General features: G+C 47.7%; 1 protein-coding gene across 1 annotated transcript; it reads left to right on the top strand.

Annotated features, from left to right (window-relative positions):
• Nucleotides 1-597: 597 nt before the first annotated feature.
• Nucleotides 598-23,803, top strand: LOC116955983 (uncharacterized). Its single transcript, XM_076053914.1, has 14 exons — nucleotides 598-995; nucleotides 1,959-2,192; nucleotides 2,959-3,139; nucleotides 4,224-4,412; nucleotides 5,038-5,097; nucleotides 5,339-5,447; nucleotides 10,083-10,160; nucleotides 11,686-11,731; nucleotides 12,818-13,035; nucleotides 14,736-14,883; nucleotides 18,130-18,239; nucleotides 18,438-19,111; nucleotides 20,945-21,018; nucleotides 22,625-23,803. The coding sequence occupies exons 1-12, from the start codon at nucleotides 823-825 to the stop codon at nucleotides 18,662-18,664; spliced, it is 1,773 nt and encodes a 590-aa protein (XP_075910029.1). The 5' UTR covers nucleotides 598-822; the 3' UTR covers nucleotides 18,665-19,111; nucleotides 20,945-21,018; nucleotides 22,625-23,803.
• The last annotated feature ends 260 nt before the right edge of the window (nucleotides 23,804-24,063 follow it).

The following is a 24,063-nucleotide window of genomic DNA, read 5'->3' as shown; positions in this document are numbered from 1 at the left end:
TATAAACATGTCTAAATGGGCTGTCACCTGTGTGTGGGTAAAAGCGCCCATGTCAGGGCATAGACATGTGCGTGGTGTTTAGGCAAACGATGCGTTTAATGTGTCGTATTACTTAGTGAGAGAGGCGTTTTTGAGTGACTTTACGGTGGGGTTTTTTTTTCAACTTGTTTTTTTGGGAGTCGCAGTTGCGCCCTTGCAGGATAGATAAGCAGAGGTTCTGCGCAACATGGGGAATCTGGTATGGGATGTGGACCCCGCCCTGAGTAATATAACCTCAAGTGATCCCCACGGGCAGTTGGTGATAACAACACCACCGTATCTCACCCCAATACAGAACAATCTTTAGAGCTATTTAAATCTGCGCAGAAAACTCACCTCTTTAAAATGTATTTTCCCATATAGTTTTGGTCCTTTATGCTGGCTCTGTCGTTTTTCCTGCTTTCCATATGCGGCGAATTGGGATCCTTGGATGAAATGCACCTTTCAAATGTATAATATTAAGATTAAGGTGTACATTTTCGCAGGCAAATATTGCGATTCATAACTGGTTTTTGAGTTGGGCCACTACGATCCATTCACATTTTGTGAGAATCGCTCAACTCACCGGATGAATGGGTTGAAACGATGATAATAATCAGCAGAACGTTTAACGCCCATACATCGGGTGACGATTTCATTTATTTGGCCACGTCGGATGGTGAAGGCGTCTTAATAACACAAATTTAGTCATGTCACTACGAAAGTGGCTTCACCCTTAAAAATTTAAATTACGAATCGGAATGCCATATCCTTTTCTAGGTGACACTCCGCAGGTGACACGCCATGGACAACAACCCCAAAACGATAATCTCGTTGGAGTATGAGCTCTTCTCTGCTCAAGATCTGGGAGCCTCCGTGCTGAAGTTGGAGGCCCTGACCCTGCACAAGGTTGGAGCAGAGTCGCCCACTTTCCATGGGGTGATGAAGGCGTCGGAAGAACCCGAGCGGTGGGCGAGGTGAAGACGGCTCGGTCCGTGCACGTTCCACGTCGCTCGCTTCACGCAAAGGAGCTGCTCCGAGGACCACGCTTCCACGTGGGGCCGCAGTGGTGGTGGCGCAGTGGTGACTAGAGGCCGAACAAAATTCGGTTTCGGTTTCGGCGCCGAAAGTTGGCAAATGGCCACTTTCGGCACAGTTTCGGTTTCGGCTGAAATTAAAATTTTTACTTTTGGTTTACTTTCGGTTTCGGCCGAAACCAGAAATTCAGTTTCGGTCGGCCTCTAGTGGTGACGCCCGTGCCTCACAATAAGTAGGGGCCTGGGTTTGGTTCCAAACTTGGGCCACCTTTCTGCGTGTGGAATTTGTATGTTCTCCCCATGTTCTACATGGGGTTCCCTGGTGTCCTTCCATAGCAAAAAAAACCCATGAAATTTAACCGGTATTGTTCAAACAAACCACAACCCAAATGCTGAAAAATTACCTGCAATTTACCCATTTTGGATCTCACACACAGCAGCAACATTGCCCCCTTCTGTGATATCCTCACAGGGATCTCCTGAAAAAGAGGCATGAGACTTGGTGAGGCTCTCCTGGGAAGTAGTAATAATAATAATGGGTGAGATGAGGGTTCTGCATTGGGTGAGATGAGGGTTCGAGAGCAGATGAGACGGGTAATCGAGTCATCAGCCTCACAAGCAAGACACGTAGAGGGGACGAGCTCATCAGTAGGAGGAAGGGAAATTATCACGGGAAGAGGAGACGGATAAGGGAGCAATTGGGGAAACGCCAGGAGGGGAAGAGATTGGGATCACAGTGATGCAACAGGGCTTGTGCGGAACACGCCGGACCAAATATCAGCGGTGAGTTTATGTGTTAATGCCGGAACGTGGACCGTCGATGGATAGCCTTTCAAGTTCTTTCTTGAGGGTCTTCCCATGTGGTCTCCCCCACCTCCCCTCGGCCACTACCCGGCATCGCAGAGTGTTCACGGAGCATGATGAGGGCACAGCGCGGGGACTGGCAGAGCGGCTGGACGCGTCCCTCCGCCCATTCACGAGCTGCCCGCGGGACGACGGCGACGACGACGACCAGCAGAGACGACGCAAGCTCCTGGCCGTCGCCCGGTGCCTCCAGGAGCGGCCAAAGTGGACGCTGGCGCACGTGGCGGCCTACTGCGGCCTTCACCAGGCCCTGTCTCACGCCGAGGTCAGCAGGTGGGTGCGGAGGGGAGGCCGCTGGACACAGGCTGAAGCGAGGCGACATTGGAACAATGGTGGAAGGTTCCTGTCACATACGAGTTTAATCCATGAAAAAAAATGAATGTTGTATTTGGCTGGGTCACGTAGCCCACATGCCGAGCCACCGCATGCCCAAGTAACTTCTGTTTGGGTGTGGCACGGGCTGGAGAAGTGATGGAGTGATACGGTAGAGGAGGATGTGGAGCTGAGTGGACTTGCCGATGATCGTTACCAGTGGTGTCAAGATCGGCCTCTGTGGAGGAGGCTGGTCAAGGACACTGCTGGGGAGTTGGAGGCAGTTGCACGAGTTGAATCCCCACTCACAGCCAAACTAAGTACCAGGTCCTGTACATAAATATCAGTGCTGGGCAGACAAAAGTGGTCGGTCGTGGTCATAGCCACTTCACAGGTGCACGCTAACAGCACTTTCCCCAACAGCCTGTGTGGGTTACACGGGGGAACGTTGTGTCTTTGTGTGTGTGTTTGGTGTGCAACGAATTTGGTGACCAGTGACTTTTATCTAAATCAGTCCTGGGCCTCCCCTAGGTCGACTCAGCCTCAAATGAGTACCTGATGCGATGTGTAAACCTTGGCACTGGGGAGACAGACGACCCAGACGTGGTGCTGACCACCCACCCCCTCGTGTACCTTGCCGGCCTTCACAGGTGCTACTCGCTAACAGCACTAGCCTCAAGAAGTCTATTAAGGCTACACGGGGGATCTTTGTCGTTTGTGGCGGCAGGAGCATCGACGAGCCGGAGAGCGACGACGGCCGCACCCCGCTGATGATGGCTGTGGAGGCGAAGCAGGTGGCGTGCGCGCGTGGGCTGCTGGGCCTGGGCGCGCGCGCGGAGGCCGCGGACAAGCACGGGAACATCGCGGCGCACTACATGGCCTCGCAGGTCGACGACAACGTCGCCATGGTAACGCAGCATCTCCTTCACGACGCCTCACGACCAGTGTTATCACGGCGCTCGTTTGCTTGCCCAGGAAAGCCTCGCCGAGTCTCAAGACTCTTTTCAGGAGGGTGCTGCCACGTGTTTTTTTCGGTGGGGGGAGGTGTTGCTGTGCAATTGTTGAAGCTATCGTTCTACGATAGGGGTGGGTGCGATGTCCCTGCTGCTGCTGTGTAATTGTTGCAGCTATTGTTCTACCACTGTGACGCTTCATCATGGGACCTAGTTTGCCAGTACCAAAATATGAGAATAGGCTTTCCCCTTTTTGTCTGGCAACAAAACAGCTGTGTTGAGATGTTAAAACACCAAACTGAAACCTTTAACAAGGAATCATGTCTGCGTTAACCACAATACTTGTGGTTAGAATGCAAACAAAAAAACATACTGATAATATATTGGCATTACTGTGACGCTGCTTACAGATCAGCCACTAATGAATCACTAAACAGACGCCTCCCGCTTCATCATTCTGCTCTTCGATTTGCACTTGATGTACCATCCATGACCCACCTTTGTGGCCTCAACATAAAATCCAACCTCACATCACTTGGTCCCTGTTTATCCATAAAATCCTTATTCGCAAATATGTCCTATACTTAACTAATTCATTTAACCCCGCGGAATAGATGTACTTATGCAATTTGAAATTATATATTTTATTTTTTATTAAATTAAGGGGCGCCACCGTGGTGCAGTGTTGTAAACATTGCCACGTGGGAGACAAAAGCAGCACCTATGAAGGCTGGAATAGCACACGAGTGGGGGGGGGTGGCCAGCACCACGCCCGGCCTCCTTTGTTTCCCCAGGGGTGATGTTCACAAGTACGTTGAACTTCTTTCGCGCCGTACGTAGCCAACCGCGCTAATCGGAGGTGCAGTTCTAAAGAAATTCGTTTTTAAATCTAGATTTTTTTAAAAAAAAAATGCAGTCACAGTCACGTAATCGTCACTGGTGTTGCTTGCCGTGAGCGGGAATCAAACTCGGGTCTCTGCCGGGTTCGTCGTGCGTGCACCCACCCACACTTTGCGCCTCGTCCCCTCGGCGGCGCCAGCTGATCTACGATCTGGCGGAGGGCGGCGCGAAATCGCTGGACTCGTGCAACGGCGCCGGCAGCACGCCGCTGCACGTGGCCGTGCGTGCCGGGGCGCTCTCCGCCGTCATCGCGCTGCTGGCCAACGGCGCCGACTTCGACGCGAGAGACGGGGCCCACGGAGACACGCCCCTGCACGTGGCCATCAAGGTGAGACACCCGCCTCCTCCTGATTCTGAGGGGAAATGGTTGAAGTTCAGGACTGTGGCTTATGCAGCTCAAGTGGCTGCATTAGTAACGCAGTCCAACAACAACAGAGGGCAGAGGAGCGACGCTCACAACAACGAGTGGAGCGCCAGCTGGCTAAAATGAAGAAAGTTGGCACAGTAGGGGGCACAGCTGGTTAATTTGTCAGTCATTTCAAGTCAGTCAACCCATGACACCTGGGTCGGTCCTGTTACCTCCTGCCAGCAACGAGCCTTCGATGCTTTACGTGGCCTCAAAGTGCACCTGGCCTGGCACAGTTGCCGTGGTAATTTCACCATTACTTCGTGGCGAATTGGTGAAAATCTGTGTATGTGTTGTGGTCACTGTGTGTGTGGTGGTCTATGTGTGGTGGTCTCAGTGTGCGTTGGTGTGTTTGTGCAACAATGGCACCTGGGTCTGCGTTCGACACTTCACGTGGCCTTAATGTGCACATAGCCTGGCACAAACGCCGTGGTGACATCACCGCCCCTTAGTGGCGAATGGAAGCTGTTGTTGTGTAACAATGTGTGTAAGTCTGTTAAAGGCTATATGGAGATCTTGTGTGTGATGATGCTCCGTGTCCTTACAGAGCATCCTGCAAAACATGCGCGACAGCCGCAGCTCAAGCGGCATCAATGACCATTTGCAGGTGAGCTCCACGCGTGCGCGTCTCTGTGAGACGGCTTATAGGGGACGCCTCTCGTGCGTGAGAGAGAAGCTAGGTGAGTGCAGGCGAGCACCTGGTGCGGTCGGTGTGTAAACATAGCCACTCGGCCGGGCGCGGATGCTGGCCACCCACCGCTTCGTGTGCCGTGCCGGCATTCATCGGCGCTACTCGCTAACAGCACTCGCCCTGTTGCTGTGCGAGGCGTGTTGCTCCGCGCTTTCAGAATCTGTGCACGACGGTGAAGGCCCTGGTGTTGTTTTCGGCTGACCTGACGGTGGAGAACAAAGATGGACATTCGGTGTGGGACCTTGCCGCAGACGTGCACGCCGGGGGTGAGAGATCGGCAAACGGCTCGCTTCACCGCACGCGCACCGTGTAGAGTCCAGTGGTCCCCGAACTTTTTGGCACCAGGGAACCGGTTTCGTGGAAGACAATTTTTTCATGGACCGGGGGGACGGGGGGTGGGGGGGTTTCGGGATGATTCAAGCGCATTACATTTATTGTGCACTTTATTTCTATTATTATGACATTGTAATATATGATGAAATAATTACACAACTCACCAGTGGGTGAGTTGTTTTCCTGCAACTAGACGGTCCCATCTGGGGGTGCCGCCGGTGATCTGACAGGAGGTGGAACTCAGACGGTAATTCGAGCGATGGGGAGCGGCTGTCAATACAGGTGATGATGAAGCTTCATCTGTCAATACAGGTGATGATGAAGCTTCATCTGTCAATACAGATGATGATGAAGCTTCATCTGTCAATACAGGTGATGATGAAGCTTCATCTGTCAATACAGGTGATGATGAAGCTTCATCTGTCAATACAGATGATGATGAAGCTTCATCTGTCAATACAGGTGATGATGAAGCTTCATCTGTCAATACAGGTGATGATGAAGCTTCATCTGTCAATACAGATGATGATGAAGCTTCATCTGTCAATACAGATGATGATGAAGCTTCATCTGTCAATACAGGTGATGATGAAGCTTCATCTGTCAATACAGATGATGATGAAGCTTCATCTGTCAATACAGGTGATGATGAAGCTTCATCTGTCAATACAGGTGATGATGAAGCTTCATCTGTCAATACAGGTGATGATGAAGCTTCATCTGTCAATACAGATGATGATGAAGCTTCATCTGTCAATACAGATGATGATGAAGCTTCATCTGTCAATACAGGTGATGATGAAGCTTCATCTGTCAATACAGATGATGATGAAGCTTCATCTGTCAATACAGATGATGATGAAGCTTCATCTGTCAATACAGGTGATGATGAAGCTTCATCTGTCAATACAGGTGATGATGAAGCTTCATCTGTCAATACAGGTGATGATGAAGCTTCATCTGTCAATACAGGTGATGATGAAGCTTCATCTGTCAATACAGATGATGATGAAGCTTCATCTGTCAATACAGATGATGATGAAGCTTCATCTGTCAATACAGGTGATGATGAAGCTTCATCTGTCAATACAGGTGATGATGAAGCTTCATCTGTCAATACAGGTGATGATGAAGCTTCATCTGTCAATACAGGTGATGATGAAGCTTCATCTGTCAATACAGATGATGATGAAGCTTCATCTGTCAATACAGGTGATGATGAAGCTTCATCTGTCAATACAGATGATGATGAAGCTTCATCTGTCAATACAGGTGATGATGAAGCTTCATCTGTCAATACAGGTGATGATGAAGCTTCATCTGTCAATACAGGTGATGATGAAGCTTCATCTGTCAATACAGGTGATGATGAAGCTTCATCTGTCAATACAGATGATGATGAAGCTTCATCTGTCAATACAGGTGATGATGAAGCTTCATCTGTCAATACAGATGATGATGAAGCTTCATCTGTCAATACAGGTGATGATGAAGCTTCATCTGTCAATACAGATGATGATGAAGCTTCATCTGTCAATACAGATGATGATGAAGCTTCATCTGTCAATACAGGTGATGATGAAGCTTCATCTGTCAATACAGGTGATGATGAAGCTTCATCTGTCAATACAGGTGATGATGAAGCTTCATCTGTCAATACAGGTGATGATGAAGCTTCATCTGTCAATACAGATGATGATGAAGCTTCATCTGTCAATACAGATGATGATGAAGCTTCATCTGTCAATACAGGTGATGATGAAGCTTCATCTGTCAATACAGGTGATGATGAAGCTTCATCTGTCAATACAGGTGATGATGAAGCTTCATCTGTCAATACAGGTGATGATGAAGCTTCATCTGTCAATACAGATGATGATGAAGCTTCATCTGTCAATACAGGTGATGATGAAGCTTCATCTGTCAATACAGATGATGATGAAGCTTCATCTGTCAATACAGGTGATGATGAAGCTTCATCTGTCAATACAGATGATGATGAAGCTTCATCTGTCAATACAGGTGATGATGAAGCTTCATCTGTCAATACAGGTGATGATGAAGCTTCATCTGTCAATACAGGTGATGATGAAGCTTCATCTGTCAATACAGGTGATGATGAAGCTTCATCTGTCAATACAGGTGATGATGAAGCTTAATCTGTCAATACAGGTGATGATGAAGCTTCATCTGTCAATACAGGTGATGATGAAGCTTCATCTGTCAATACAGGTGATGATGAAGCTTCATCTGTGAATACAGGTGATGATGAAGCTTCATCTGTCAATACAGGTGATGATGAAGCTTCATCTGTGAATACAGGTGATGATGAAGCTTCATCTGTGAATACAGGTGATGATGAAGCTTCATCTGTCAATACAGGTGATGATGAAGCTTCATCTGTCAATACAGGTGAAGCTTCATCTGTCAATACAGGTGATGATGAAGCTTCATCTGTCAATACAGGTGATGATGAAGCTTCATCTGTGAATACAGGTGATGATGAAGCTTCATCTGTCAATACAGATGATGATGAAGCTTCATCTGTCAATACAGATGATGATGAAGGTTCATCTGTCAATACAGATGATGATGAAGCTTCATCTGTCAATACAGATGATGATGAAGCTTCATCTGTCAATACAGGTGATGATGAAGCTTCATCTGTCAATACAGGTGAAGCTTGATCTGACAATACAGATGATGATGAAGTTTGATCTGACAATACAGATGATGATGAAGCTTCATCTGTCAATACAGATGATGATGAAGCTTCATCTGTCAATACAGATGATGATGAAGCTTCATCTGTCAATACAGGTGATGATGAAGCTTCATCTGTCAATACAGGTGATGATGAAGCTTCATCTGTCAATACAGGTGATGATGAAGCTTCATCTGTCAATACAGGTGATGATGAAGCTTCATCTGTCAATACAGGTGATGATGAAGCTTCATCTGTCAATACAGGTGATGATGAAGCTTCATCTGTCAATACAGGTGATGATGAAGCTTCATCTGTCAATACAGGTGATGATGAAGCTTCATCTGTCAATACAGGTGATGATGAAGCTTCATCTGTCAATACAGATGATGATGAAGCTTCATCTGTCAATACAGATGATGATGAAGGTTCATCTGTCAATACAGATGATGATGAAGCTTCATCTGTCAATACAGATGATGATGAAGCTTCATCTGTCAATACAGGTGATGATGAAGCTTCATCTGTCAATACAGGTGAAGCTTGATCTGACAATACAGATGATGATGAAGCTTGATCTGACAATACAGATGATGATGAAGCTTCATCTGTCAATACAGATGATGATGAAGCTTCATCTGTCAATACAGATGATGATGAAGCTTCATCTGTCAATACAGGTGATGATGAAGCTTCATCTGTCAATACAGGTGATGATGAAGCTTCATCTGTCAATACAGGTGATGATGAAGCTTCATCTGTCAATACAGGTGATGATGAAGCTTCATCTGTCAATACAGGTGATGATGAAGCTTCATCTGTCAATACAGGTGATGATGAAGCTTCATCTGTCAATACAGGTGATGATGAAGCTTCATCTGTCAATACAGGTGATGATGAAGCTTCATCTGTCAATACAGGTGATGATGAAGCTTCATCTGTCAATACAGGTGATGATGAAGCTTCATCTGTCAATACAGGTGATGATGAAGCTTCATCTGTCAATACAGGTGAAGCTTGATCTGACAATACAGATGATGATGAAGCTTGATCTGACAATACAGATGATGATGAAGCTTCATCTGTCAATACAGATGATGATGAAGCTTCATCTGTCAATACAGATGATGATGAAGCTTCATCTGTCAATGCAGGTGATGATGAAGCTTCATCTGTCAATACAGATGATGATGAAGCTTCATCTATCAATACAGATGATGATGAAGCTTCATCTGTCAATACAGATGATGATGAAGCTTCGCTCGCTCGCCCATCGCTCACCTCCTGCTGCGCGGCCCGGTTCCTAACAGGTCACGGACCGGTACCGGTCCGTGACCCAGGGGTTGGGGGCCCCTGGCGTAGACGACAACAACAACAGCCGCCGTTCGCCACTAAGTTGGAGTGACGTCACCACGGCGCCTGTGCCAGGCCAGATGCACTTTGAGGCCACGTGAAGCGTCGCAGTCTCGTTGCTGGCAGGAGGTCACAGTGCAGACCCAGGTGCCATGGGTTGGCTGACTTGAGATGACTGGCAGATGCACCCAGCTGAGCCACCTGCTGTGCCAACTTGCTGCATTTTATCGGCACTGCGCTCCACTCGTTGTTGTGAGCGTCGCTCCTCTGCCCTACGCTGTTGTTGGGAGACGAAATAGCGTCCAACAAAAAGTAAAAAAAAATAGCCTTGGAATGCTCGGCCAATACTAGTTACATTGTGTTTTGTATTACCTATGGGGGAAAGTACAAACTCCACACACATAAAGGCGCCCGAGTTGACAATCGAATTCAGGAGCCCTTGTCGCTGTGAGGCACGAGGGTTCTCACCACTGCACTGCCGCTTGTGACGATGTTTGTTGTCGTTGTGCAGGCGTGAAGGACCAGGTGTTGTCATTGCTGCGACACGGCGAGGCCTACGCACGCGCATCAGCGCCAACTCAGGTTTCAGGTGAGAACCCGGGAGGGCACGTGACCGGACGAGGGGGCAGGGGGCCCCCCCAGTCGGGGGTGAGAGGATCACGTGATGGGGATCCAGAGTCTCCACGAGGGTTCTGGAAGGGGGGCGTGGCCAGGGGCGGGGCCGGCCACGCCAGGGGAGTTGTAAGCGGGGTCCCGAGAGGGATCGGGGCGTTCCACTGTGGGAATGAAGTCGCCATCCTCGATCCTCGGTCTCCGGTCTTCACGCCTGGACCAGGCAGCCCGTTAGCTGTCCTGGTCCGACTATAGAATTGTCTCTCTGAGCGTCAGTTTAGTTAGCCGTGGTGGTCACCACCCTCTGCTGTTATCCTGTTAGAATTACCCGTTGTGTTAAATAAACGTGTTGCCTCCAAGTACAAGTGTGCGCCTGAGTTAACACACTACGTGTGTATAGTATATATGTACAATTGTACGTACGATGTTTGCACAATGTATGTACGTTCCACAATGTATGTACGTACGTACAATGTATATACATTGTATGTACGGGTGTATGTTGAACTATTTTCATACCGTACATAGCCAATCGTGCTAATTGAACGTGCTGGGGGCGGGAATGACAACAAACTAAACACTAGCAGTTCTAAAGGAATGAGTTTCCAATGTCGATGATTTAAAAGTGCATTGCTCCCCAGTGGCTTCTTAATATTGGAAGGAAGAGCTTTCCAGATGGCCGCAGAAGTTAAGTCATTTTGTTGAGCTGTCATTTGTGGCGAGGTCACTTCTGAAGAAAAATAATAATAGCTCAGCGGGCTTTACGTGGTAAAATTAAAATAGTTTAGTTTATTTATTTGGAGTGATTTGCTTACCTTTCCTATACTTTGCACTCCTATCATGTTTGTGTTGTAACTTTCTGACCCGCTCCTACTGAACATCTGTGAAAAATAGCTTCATAGCTCATCGGATTTCTCCAGGATAAATAACCTGGTAAATGAAAAGTTACGTAAAAGTTAATTGACTGTAGCACTGTTTTGAATGTGACCGTGGGGTGTCCCGTTCACCGCTCAATCTCGGAACACACAAGCGGTTCAGTGTTTATTTAGAGAGGTGAAGCGCCACTGTTTTTAAATACATTGATCGCACCGCAGAGAACCGTAGTGACACAACCGTACTCTATGATAACTGGCACCAAACTGTACCACTCGCATGGCCTTGTGGGAGTCTCGGTACCAGTAAAGTTATTTTATTTTTTCTTCTGGTTCCGATTCAAGAAAACGTATACGTACGTCATCGGAATGAAAAACAATGACGCGTACGTCTTCGGAACGGCAAAGGGTTAAGAATCAGAGAGAGGAGCGTATGTTCTACGCACATTTCTGGCATCGATGAAAGTCACAGAAAATCGCCGAGTGAATCCAGACCGTGATTGACACTCGAACTATGGACAGTGGCATCAGACGGCTCTTATTGATGATGATGCTACTGCTGCCCCCAGCAGACAGAGATAACCCACAGCACAGACCACATCACTGTTCATTTCTGTTACTATGGACCAGGACTCAATGACTCCGGTGCTGCTGCGGATGAAGACGGCAAAGCAAGGTATTTTGTTGGGATCTTGTCTTTTTAAAATATGTTCTGTTCACTGAAATAATTGATTGCAATCGCCACCTCTGAGCCCAGTCGATCAAGGTCCAAGAAGGGATTCATGCAACCTCACACAATATCAAAAATCCCCCTCCTGTCCTTGTTGCAAAATTCCTACCAGGTTTGGACACAGCTTGGGGCAGCAGCCCTCATCATCCAGCAGTGGATTTACAAAAGGGTTGCACTCAATTGTGACGTATCGTTGTGAATAAGTACCGGTTATGTATGTGTTGAACCTCTTTTGCACCGTACATAGCCAACCACGTTAATCGGAGGTGCGGGGGAAGGACAAACTAAATACAAAAAGCAGTTAGAAATTTGTTTTAAATCTAGATTTAAAAGTGCATAGCTGCACAGTGGCTTCATAACATTGGAAGGAAGAGTGTTCCACAGAAGCGCATTTGAAAGCGCGATACAGTGATCGTCTTCGTTTGCTAGACAAAAGCCGCTGCTGCGAGGAAAACCGGGAACCGTTCACCCAACCGCTTGCCACCTCGTTTGTGTATTGAGTTTTTGAGCCAGGCCAGGCCAGAATTGAGCAAGGATCAGACAACCACCAGTCATGATGATGATGTATGTATATAAACAAAGTATCATTCATTATACATCAATGCGGGGGATGTGCTGCAGGCAATTTAAAATTAAAGACAAGCCACAGTAGTTGGATTGTGGCCATCCAACCCAAACTTTGGGGCCCCACGGTGGCACGATGTTAAATAACTTGCCTGGTACGCAGGAGGTCATGGGTTCGATCCCGACCCTGACGCCTGTATATTTGGAGTTTGCGTGTCTCTCTCCCTGTGATCATGTGGATATTTCTCCGATTCCTCAGATTTTTCCCTCCACATTTAAAAAACACGCATTTCGATTATTTGGCTGCGATACATTTGCACATGATCAGCGACTTCGTTGAGCTATCATTTGTGGCCAGGTCGCCTCTGAAAAAGAGCTACATAGCTCTGTGGAGTATACCTAGTAAAAGAACAATAGTTACCCGACCCCCGTGGTGACTCGGTGATCATCTCTGTGCACTCGTTGCAGCGTCACGGGCGGCAGTGGTGATGGTGGTGGCGCGGCACCTGTGCTCGGTGGGGGAGGCCGCGTGCTCTGCATGGACGGCGGTGGCATTCGGGGCCTGGTGCTCGCTCGCATCCTTGATTTCCTCTGGCGAAAGAACAATCGCCGGAGCTTGGCTGAGCTGTTTGACTGGGTGGCCGGCACCAGCACGGGCGGCATCCTGGCAATCGCCATAGTCCTCGGTAAGTCCTCGTATTCCCGTATCATCATCACCACCACCACCATCATCGAACTCTAGTAGAGCAGTGTGTCACATCGTGTTATTAGAGAATGGCCCACGGAACCTAATATCATAGAGCTAGCTCTGAGATCTCCTTCTTCAAATGATGCTTTGGCTCACACAGAAAAGCCTACGGAACTTGATACCATTAAGCTACCTATGAGAGATCTCTTCTGCAAGTGACCTGTGTTGCGCACAGTAAGGAGCAGCACTTTCCCACCCGCCCTGCCACTGAGAGTAGTGTTCGTTCTCTCAGTTGGAATTCAGCCTAACGTAGTGCAGAACCAATTTTTGTGTATATACAAAATAGTTTTATTCCACATCCTCCCTCACATCATAGATTACAACATTCTGACGTTCCAGCCAGTAGTACCGGGAGCATCGACGGTATCAGTAGGCACACCAGACTCATCCGAGCAGGCGGGGAAAGGGGAGGAAGGTATTTTCTTTGGGGTGGGGGGGGGTTGGCCAGTCATTACTGTTCTTGGTTCAGGCGTTTAAGACTGGTATAAGGTTTAGGAATGGACCCCATGCACGTGTTGTATTCTTCTTCCCCGTCTCTGAGCTTATAGCTCAAATCCTCCAGTGCTGAGATTGGTTCTAATGAATTTGAGCCATTGAGTATGGGAGGGGGTGGGGTGGGGGTTCGTCACTCTTCCGCCTGCTCAATATGGTTTTCCTGGCCTGCTATATTGAAAGTCTCTAACAAAGCGTTCTGTTCTCGGATCAGCCCCGCTTCTCTTCGGCACCGCAGAGTAGTTTCCACACTCATATTGACAGATGCATTGTTAATCATTGAAAACCTCCGTTATGTGTTCATAGAGCTCAGCAATAGTTGGACATGACCAGAAAGAATTTCCGTTATCGTGCACTACATCCGGGGGGCACCTCGGGCAGTCCGGAGATGAGGCTGCATCACACGTGGCCCTACTCTGATTGGACATGTAGGCCCCAGTGCAAAATAAAATGTAATGGCTATCAGAGGTTTTTGTTGTTTTATGCATTCATTTGTGACTGTGCGGAGATCAAACTCGCGACACTTGAGAATCTGGTTTAATCACGGTTGGCAGCAGTCTGGATTTTAAACCCAAGTACCTCATCTGTGATGGTTCGGAGCTCTGATTGAACCCGGTCACCTCTCCACATTCATTCGGTGTTAATGTTGAGACTTGCCCGAGTGGGATGCAGATAACGGTCAGGGAATCAATTGAAGTAAATATTACGATTATTCCACTTTGTTTACCCAGGAGAGCCTCGCGAAGCCTCAATAATCTTTCTCAGGAGGGTCCTGCCAAGTTTTCGCAATTGGGGGTCAATGCTGTGGTTGTGTGTGCGATCTCAATTGAGTCATTGGAAGTTTTTTGTTCATTCAGAATGTATATATTTTGGCCAAAACCAGTTACACGTCACTTTTTGTAGCTTTGTGAGGAAACCGGAGAACCCGGAGGAAACCCATGCAGAAGAGGGGGGAGCGAGAGCGAGAGAGAACACACAAAGTCCACTCACAGAGAGAGGAGCCCGAGTCGGGAGTCAAACCAAGGCCCCTTCTCGCTGTGAGGCACGAGCGTCACCACCTATCGCCACGAAAAAAAAAGGTCAAGAAAAACTTTGCCCTTGGAAAGTGTTTTTTGTTTTTTTATAACGTTGCTTGGTTTGTTTCAGGATTTCAACCACCGAAAATAATAGGGACGTACTTACAATTGAAGGACAAAGTGTTCCGAGGAGCCAAGCCACATTCCACCATAAAGCTGAAAGAGGCCATGAGAAGTGTATTTAAGAACGTTAATCTTGGATCCACCACACACCCAAGGTAGCGGCATCTCCTCAACTAACCTTACGCATCATTACACATCATTACACATCATTACGCGTCAGCATGAACACCTCATTCGAGACCCAAACATCGCACCACCTCCTGGCTTTGACATTGCTCCTCGAAGACACTGGTGGTGTAACCATCAACCGCATCAAAACATCAACGGGCCAATGCGCACCAGATATCTTTCATGAATGGAAAATTAAAGACAAGAGCCACAGTAGTGCGATTGTGGACATTCAACCCAAACTATCGACCGTATAGTAATAGATAAACTGCAGTCTGTGGGCCCTCAACGTAAGTATAGCACAACTGTATGCATGATCTCGCTCCTGCAGCCCTCTCGTCATGGAGAGCAGACCTCGACATTGGCATTTAGCCCCTGAGTGTACGCAACAATCCAGGGGGGGGCTGCCGTGTGCTGGCTCAGAGGTCAAAGACCCTGGGCCGGCTGCTCCGAGATCCTGGCTGGATGTTAAACGAAACTAATAACCTAAACTCTTTTTTTATTTTACCAAGCAAGGCCCACTGAGCTGTATAACTATTTTTCAGAAGCAACCTGGCCACAAATGAGCAGCCTTGCCTGCCGGAGGAGCTCACTGATGGGAATGTGTCCAGATATTTAAGGGATTTGTGAGCTCATATAATCCAGCCTGGTTAAACCCAGGATAGATTGTAGGCAGGCCAGCCTGAATGTTTCTAACCGGCGCAGATGTTCCATTAGAGGGGTCCATGTTTCACAGGCATAGAGGAGGGAGGGCATGATTGTGGCCGAGAAGACCCAAAGCTTCGTGCGGAGCGACAGACTCCAGGTAGCTTCGGCACAGCAGTACGCAGCAGGTATGGGAAACTCTCCACTCTCTCCACAACTGCTCCATCACCAATGGGGAGCTGAGGGGGTGGAGTGTTTGATGGCACAAAATACCCAGGCAGGTGCTTAGTTTTGGTGGTGCTAATGATAAGACCCCACCTCTTAGTAGCACATTCCAGGTTCAACAACAGCATCTCCATCTTCTTCTCTGAGTGAGCAGCAATCACCAGATCATCAGTATATATAAAATGGTGACCAATAGGAAGCCATCCCTCAACTGCACCTAGGCATCTATCAGCCTCCCATTGTATCTGTACCAGATGGAAATTCCTCTGGGACAGCCATGGAAAGGTGCTTGAACTACGTGGTCAAAGATGATGTTAAATAATGTGGGAGCCAGAGGACATCCCTGTCGCACCCCAAGGTAAACAGGGAATGGCTCCGACTCTGACTTAGACTCCTGACCACGTAGCTTTACCCGGGCCTGCCCACCATCATGGAGGCCCTTAATGATTGTGAGCAGAGAATCAGGGACTCCAAAAGCAGGAAAAACTGTTCATAGCCTTGGCCTGTTGATGGTATCATAGTCCTTGACCAGGTCAATAAAGCAGATATGTAGGTCTTGTTGGAATTCCCTGCACCTCTGCTGAAGCAGACGGGCATAGAATATGGCATCCGTGCAGGACCGCCCTGCTCTGAAACCACATTGGAGCTCCGCAAGCCTTTTATCTGCATGCCTGGCAAGGCGATGTTGAATAATCCTTGCCAGGACCTTTCCGGGCATACTGAGAAGAGAGATGCCCCTATAGTTATTACAATCTGTGCGGTCCCCCCTCTTAAAGAGGACATCTTAAAGAGGAGGGGGGGGGGGCAGTAGGGCATCCTTCAAATCCTGCAGAACCTGTGCTGTGGTCCAAACAGTTGTGATAATGTCACGGGCAATCTGCACACAGATGGCACCATCCCTCAGCATTTTTCTTTGGAGATCGTCTCGGCCCGGCGCTTTTTCTGGTCTCAGACTTCCGATCACCCCTCGCACTTCCTCCACAGATGACACCTCAGCGAACCATTCAGAAGGGGTGGAAACTTCTGCCAGTGTTTGAGGCACCGCAGCCTTACCAAGGTCATCCCCACCTTGCCCCATGATGTAGTCTGGTCTAAAGGAATTCCCCACCCCTAAGACCTCACAAAAATGCTTTGCAAACCTGCAGACCTGTTCCTGGGGTCGGAGATCGGATTACTGTTTTTTCCCTTAAGGATGGTGATAGGTGAGGTACTGCAAGTTACTTTTTTGATTAGATTAAATAGTGATTTGTGATTTGCACTACTGAGGCAGATTCCACCTCCTCAGCAGCCCGTGCCCACCACTCATCCTTGCAGCGCTTCACGGCTCTCCGAATCTCCGAGCGAAGGCTGCAGTAAGCCTTCTCATTCTCCGATGTTGGATGTTGTAGATGACTGGAGTGGGCCTGTCGTTTTCTCTCAACCAGCCGGAACACCTCCTCCTTCAGCTATGGTCTCAGGGAGGTCTGGACCATATACCCAATGCAGTCTTTGCATTTGCGTGAGCCACAGTCCTGAAACCCATTTCTCCTCAGCATCAGGAGGGGGATGATGCCAACCCCAGCTGCAAGCGATGTTCAAATTCCTGCTTGCAACTATCCTCACCTAGCTGAGACCAGGCCACTGTGGCTTTGAATGCGGTCCTAGACGGACCCCCACCACCGGAGTGGAAGAATTGCAGGAGCATCTTACAGATGACAAGTCGATGGTCAGTTGGGCAGATCAGCTCCACAGTAATTCCTGGTGTCAAGGACATGGGCCCACATCTGCTGGGCCGTAATTATATAATCCAGCAGATGTTCTTGCTTTGACCCGGCGTGCATCAATGATATTATATGGATGCATCGATGCCGGAACAGTGTGTTCATAATTACAAGCCCATGGGCTGCACAGAAGTCGAGCAGCCGTTATTGTTGAGCTGATCTGGCCCATGCCTTCTAGTCACGCCAACCCAGGTGTCTGCATCACGACCCACTTGGGCATTAAATAGTAATATTGAACTCGCCCACGGTAATCGGCGCGTTCTTCAAAACGCTTGCACACCGCGTTACAGTTAAATATTTTTGGCCTGCATAGGGTGGCAGAGGGCTGGTAACGACAAAAATTTGGTCAGATCATGTGACCTAACTTTGAAATCCATTGTTGATCATGGCATTGACCTAAAAAAACCTACTCCGTGTCAAGTCGCTGCGTTAAATAAATGCCAGTCGCCGCTGAGTGAAACTGCACAGTTAAGAGCTCTGGGTTGTCTAAGCGAGAGATGGCCATGCTTAGCATTTCTGTACATGACCCTTAGCTGTTTGGAGGGCTGGCCAGCTCAAGCCCCATGAGTGTCTCACAGTCGCACGTGGCTCTCCGCGTGACAGGGTGATGGTGACGTCCACCAAGGTGGACATTTTTCCAGTGGACCTGATGTTGTTCACGAACTACAAACATCCTGAAGCAGAGAAGCGCGGAGACTCCCCCGGTCTTTCAGGTGACGCATCCCATCAATCGCACTGCCTTCTGGGAGTGTACATATGCATTTTTTGCAGCAGCTGGGTTTCAACATTTTTGTGTCTCATCAGCAGAGTCGGGCCAGTAGAGCGGCATGAGGGGTAGGCGGAACCCTCACCGGAAGAGGCTCCCTAGAACTTGCGCTGTTGTGATTTGGTTTTTATCGTCATACCAGCAGATCTCATCGACCATCGCATGTCGGACCTTCCCGCGTGGCAGGCGGCCACGTGGACCAGCTCGGCGCCATTCTTTTTCTCGCCGATCTATGACCTGGTGGATGGGGGCCTCCTGGCCAACAACCCCACCATGACCATGCTGGCAGAGATCTACTACCACAGCAGAGGCTTGAAGTCCAAGGCAAGGCCTAAAACTAAACTTTTATTTTACCAAGTAAAGTCTCACTGAGCAACTATCTATTTTTAAGAAGCGACTTGGGCACTAATGATAGCTCAACGCAGTGGCTTATTATCCCAGCCAAATACTCTCAACGCATGTTTCTAAAAGACTGGAGGACCCAGAGAAAAATCCATGCAATCACGAGGAGAACGTGCAACTCCCCATTGCAGATGTCATGGTCGGGATCGAACCCACGCCCTCCTGTATACCAGGCAAGGTAATTAACATCTCTCCACCGTGGCACCCACGTTGTATGCGGCGCTGCGTTTGCGACGAGTTGTCTTCACCGTGACGTTCCAGGAGCCAGGTCTGGACGAACCCTCACTGAAGGTGGTGTTGTCCCTCGGCACTGGCAAAAAGCCCCCAGTGGAGGTCGGGCCCCCGTTCCCAGACTGCAACTGGGAATTGATCTTTTCAAAGCATCGAAAAAAAATGCTTCATTGCATCAGCTCCAGTGTAAGTATAACCCCGAGCAGGTCACACAATACACTGCACTGCCGACGGGCGAGTTGTGATGTGCGGCAAGGTGCATTAACCCTTTTCCGTTACGAGACATCTGCAAGTTGCAATGTCTCCCTCCTTTGGGGGGGGGGATCCTCTCCATGCCCCCTTAACCCACTAACCATCTCCATTCCTACCCCTGATATCCCTTCCAAGTACTTACAGTCGACTCGGTTATACATGTTGGTATACACGAGTCGACTTTGAGGTCCTTTAAAACGAATGTGAATGAAATCAGGCAAAGTGTTGCGGCTATAGCGCTCCCCCAGTATTGCAATGATAACAACTGTGGTGTTGTTATCAAACACCTGCATCTCTCAAGGAGTCATCCTCCTGAATGTCTCACCATTGCCACCACCATTGTCGTGAAATCATCGTCAAAGTTAACTAAAAACACATTAAATCTTGACTTAAAGCTTTCGTGACTGCAGGAATTCATATTCTTTGGGTCTTTTGGTAAAGCTATGTAGACAGAAAAAAATACAAAAAATATCGACGTTTTGATCGCAACACAAGCGGTCGTCTTCAGGAAAAGGGGGGTCAGCTTCTAAAGACAACTGCTTATAAAGGTTTGAAATGGGCGTAGCCCAAATGTCAGCAGCCAATGCCAATGCAAGTGGTTGGCAGCGACCGCGGCTGTGGTGGGCTTTCCACCAATCAGAGGGCTGCCAGGCAAAAATTAGCATGTCAATACAAGATCGCCGAGCCTTCTACACGGCGAGTGCGCCAAGGTGGCTATGTTAATGTAAGAGATTAGCATGTTAATGGAGGATCGTGAAGCAGCCGCCTCTAGGATGGCGCGTGAGGTAGCTGTGTTAGTGAGAAATGTAAATGTTAATGTAAAAAAATCAGAGCCGAAAATAACAACTAACATCGGAAGGTGGTAGGCTGGGAACATCACAGCCAGTAATGACTTAAACTGGTTAATAACGTCATTCCAATGATTGCTGAGTTTCCACCCATCTTCTCGGTTGAAATTGTGTCCGTGTTTATATATCTGGATGGCTTTATGAACGAATGTTTGTTGATAGCCAGTGGGTTCACAGAGTACCTTCGTCTTGGAAAAATCTATTTCGTGTGTACACACGAAATTGAAATCTATTTCGTGTGCACACACGAAATTGACTATATAAAAACATTGTTCTTCGTAAGTACGTATTTATTGTAGTAATTGTTATTCAACATTTACTCCCCCCCCATCCCGCTATATTCACTCGTACCAGGAACGTAACCCCATTTTTTCGATTGAAACCAGATTTCTGTACTTCGCAAATTCTACATTTGCGAGGGTTTTAAAGAACGTAATCCTTGCACATAGAGAGGGTTCACTGTACATGGCTACTTATTAGAGTGGTATTTTTGTGAGGCTTTCCTGGGTAAACATGCTGAATAATAAGAATAATCCACTGTGCCTCTCGAGAGCAAAGTAACGATGTTTGTGCGTGAAAGGGTAGAGTTGAGTGGGGAGTGGTAATATCGCAGTTAGCGCTACGCTGCGCTACGCTGCGCTACGAACTCGGTCGCCCGAGTTCAATTCCCGTGCACGGCCAACACCAGTGACGATGATCTGAACCGGTCCTGGACCTCCCCGAGGTCAACTCGGCCTCAAATGAGTACCTGATGCGGTGTGTAAACATCGCTACTGGGAAGACAAAGGCGGACGGGCGTGGTGCTGGCTTACCCACTCTCTCGTGTGCCCTGCCGGCCTTCATAGGTGCGACTCGCTAACAGCACTTGCCCCAACTTTCTGTTAAGGCTATATGGGGGGGTCTTCGTCTTTGTCTACAGCTGACTTTCACCGAAGCGCATCACCTGAAGGCCGCTGAGGCGTGGTGCCAGACCGTCAAGGTGCCTTACTTCAGGTGAGATTCTCGTTGAGCTAATGTGGACAATAACACGGAAGACAAATCACGCACACGCATGGCAGCGGAGTAGTTGTGACAACGCTCGCGCCTCGCAATGAAAAGGGGCCTGGGTTCGACTCTGGGAGCCATTCTGCGTAAAATTGTTGTGTTCTCCCCCTCTGTTCTGGATGAGCTTCCTCAGTGTTTTCTACTTTCCTCCCCATATCTAAAAAAACAACAACACAGACCCCAATGCTGAAAATTTACATGCAAATACAGCAGACAAATACAAATACAGTAGGCTCTCGATTATCCGCGCTAATGACGGGGAGGGCGGCTGCGGATAATAAAACATCGCGCATAATCCAAAAATATTAAACAAATTCCGCGGATCTCTATGCCAAAAACCACTAATATTGGTATAAATTATGTTTAAGTTTCTCTGTCATCGCCCGGTTTTGTCAGTGATAACTCACAAAATAAATGATCAGATGAATCACTCAAAATTAAGCACAGCTGACGATTTCGATTGTTACTCTTTCAATTTATAACGAATACTAACGATCACCTGATTGATGCGTGTGCTCGGTGATAACACTTTCCTGCTCCCGGGCGGAAGATTCGGCCCACTATGTGGATAGCAGAGCCACACCAATCAAAATAATTCAAACGTCGCCCACCGTTGTAAAGATACGCAACTACTTTTCTGTAGTGGTGATCACGTGGATTTCCGATTAACTGGAGCACATATTTGCTCGCTTTAAGCACGCGACTTGTAATAAACATTTCCAAGAATGATAATGCATAACTGCTTTTAGATTATTAATTTGGGCTTAAGGGAAAATCCATGAGTTATTCATTTACGTCAAAATATCAGGTGCGAGGTTAATACTCAAAATCGGATAAACCACACGCGGACAACTAAGAGTCTACTGTAACTTAATTGGAGTTATACACAGCAGCAATGTAGGCTCCTCCACTGCGACAACTTGACACCCTCAGGAAAAAAATGTCTTGAAACTCGGGCATTGCTGGGTCAACGAGCGCACTGAGAATAAATATTTGCATTAAGAATGACAACCGGCGGCCACTGCGGTTTCAGATTAGAGTGCGCCTGGCGTGTTTTCTGTAACTGCGCCCTCTTGTTGTGAAATTTATTTAAGGCGGTGGTTCTCAAAGTTTGGTCCGCAGAACCAGCAGTGGGTCTGCGAAAGGTCCTCCAGGTGGTCCGTGCGGCTGTGATGCAAACGCAGGTTGATCCGGAAATATTTAAAATGTTTACACCATTTGTTTCGGACATTAATATTAGTAATATTTAACAAAACAATGAAGTTAGGTAAACTACCCCTATTAAAGCATTCTAATCCTTAGATCTGAATTCCCCCTCCTAAAAAAAACTTCATAGCTGCGTTTACTTTGTCTGTTACGGTAATATGAATCATCTTGTATTACTGGTATTTAGATAGAGAAGTGAAATGAGGTTTGTCACCAGCGTTGGGGGGGCTGGGTGGTGGTCCGCGGAAACGTTTGCATCGGCCGAGTGGTCCTCAGGACAAGACAAGTTTGAGAAACACCGCTTGAAGGCGAACAGCGCCGCTAAACCTTTTTTTGTGTTCCGTTGCAGGAAGAACCCCGAGCTCGAAGACCACGTCGAGATTGATGAGACGGACAACACAAAGTTGCTCCAACTCATAAAGGAAGTGGATGACTATATACTCGGTGATTTGGATAACATGTCACACATCGCGAAGCTGTTATCACCCCTCTAGGTCACTGGCGCTGCTGCAGCCAACAAGTGCCAGTAAGCTGGCACAGTTACAGGCTGCAGCTGCCAGTAAGGCCGGCACGTCCTCCTCACCTTGCGTCGTCCGCTGCTGATAAAACGTCACGGCGTGAACCGATTACATTTGACAGGCGCCTCCCAGCGCCAACAATGAGCTACGTTTGGCCACGAATTCACTGTTGCCCATGCTTTAAGTCACACGGTCAATTTAATAATTTACACTGGGAGGCAGATTGGTGTCGGCGGCGCAGTGGTGATGCTCTTGCCTCGCAGCAAGAAGGGCCTGGGTTCGATTCCCTATTCAGGCATCTTCCTTTGTGGATTTTGTGTGTTCTCTCCCTCTGTTCTGCATGGGTTTCCCCACTGGGTTCTTTCGTTTTCTCCCATGGTTAAAAAAATAATCCCTCACATAATGTAACTGGTATTTACCAAAGCATTTCGATGCGTCACATTGCTGGATACGTGTTACATGTTTTCCGGCCTGCATTTGCTTTGCTGTTGTGATGGGATTTCTCATCATTTGCAGATTTGAACTGCGAGATTTTTTTACGGGTTAAAGTCCCCTCACTGTCAGATGGTTGTCCACAGTGCACCGTGCCAATTCCAATCAAAAATACCAGCGTGGCTTTTTAAATTAAGAGTTGATTGCTGGTTTATCGGCTGTGTTTGGCTGGTCAGGGTAGTTCAGAGAGGCAAATCTGTTTTAACGGTTGGTGATAATAGGCTGTCCGTGAGGTGTGGGTAATCTATCTGGAGTTATGCTATTGTGATTCTAGCAAAGTGGTAGAATGTTCCTGCAGATACACCTCGTCGATTGGACCTTAACCATCTATGTGTGTGCTGCTGCAATTTATTAAATCGTTAAAGTTGATCATCTTAATTTTCACACACAGCGTCTGTACATAACACACTGTTATCGGATGCTTCTCGTCATGATGAAATTCGCTTATGTCTCATGTTGTGGTGGTGGTAAAAATAAAATACATTTAAAAATTGAAGTTCAGGTTTATTTTATTTGACCAGGTGAGAATTCAAGCAACTCAATTGCACGAGTGGGGGAATGAGTGGGTAAGTGTGCTGGTTAGTTCGTGAGATGGTGGGTGAGTAAATTATTGAGTGAGGTTATAACAGACCAATTCAGACCCTATTGGTCACCCCGCGCCACTTATAAATCTCAACGTTCAGCCTTGCAAAGTTCCATCACAATGGAGAAACACAAACAAATTGACGAATTTTTTTTCCCCCGTATTTAAACGGCTGTACGCCGTATGGACCTGAAA

The sequence above is a fragment of the Petromyzon marinus genome, chromosome 63, assembly GCF_048934315.1.
Source record: "Petromyzon marinus isolate PM22_M1 ecotype Great Lakes invasive population chromosome 63, UKy_Petmar_22M1.pri1.0, whole genome shotgun sequence".
Taxonomy (NCBI): Eukaryota; Metazoa; Chordata; class Hyperoartia; order Petromyzontiformes; family Petromyzontidae; genus Petromyzon; species Petromyzon marinus.
This window is presented reverse-complemented; position numbering and strand designations above follow the sequence as displayed.

Bases quoted from the DNA above. Each gene is read 5' to 3' on its own strand.
- LOC116955983 (XM_076053914.1), top strand. From the start codon at position 823: ATGGACAACAACCCCAAAACGATAATCTCGTTGGAGTATGAGCTCTTC. The intron at 2,193-2,958 runs GTGGGTGCGGAG...TTGTGGCGGCAG, and splicing joins TCTCACGCCGAGGTCAGCAG to GAGCATCGACGAGCCGGAGA. The intron at 11,732-12,817 runs GTATTTTGTTGG...CACTCGTTGCAG, and splicing joins GATGAAGACGGCAAAGCAAG to CGTCACGGGCGGCAGTGGTG.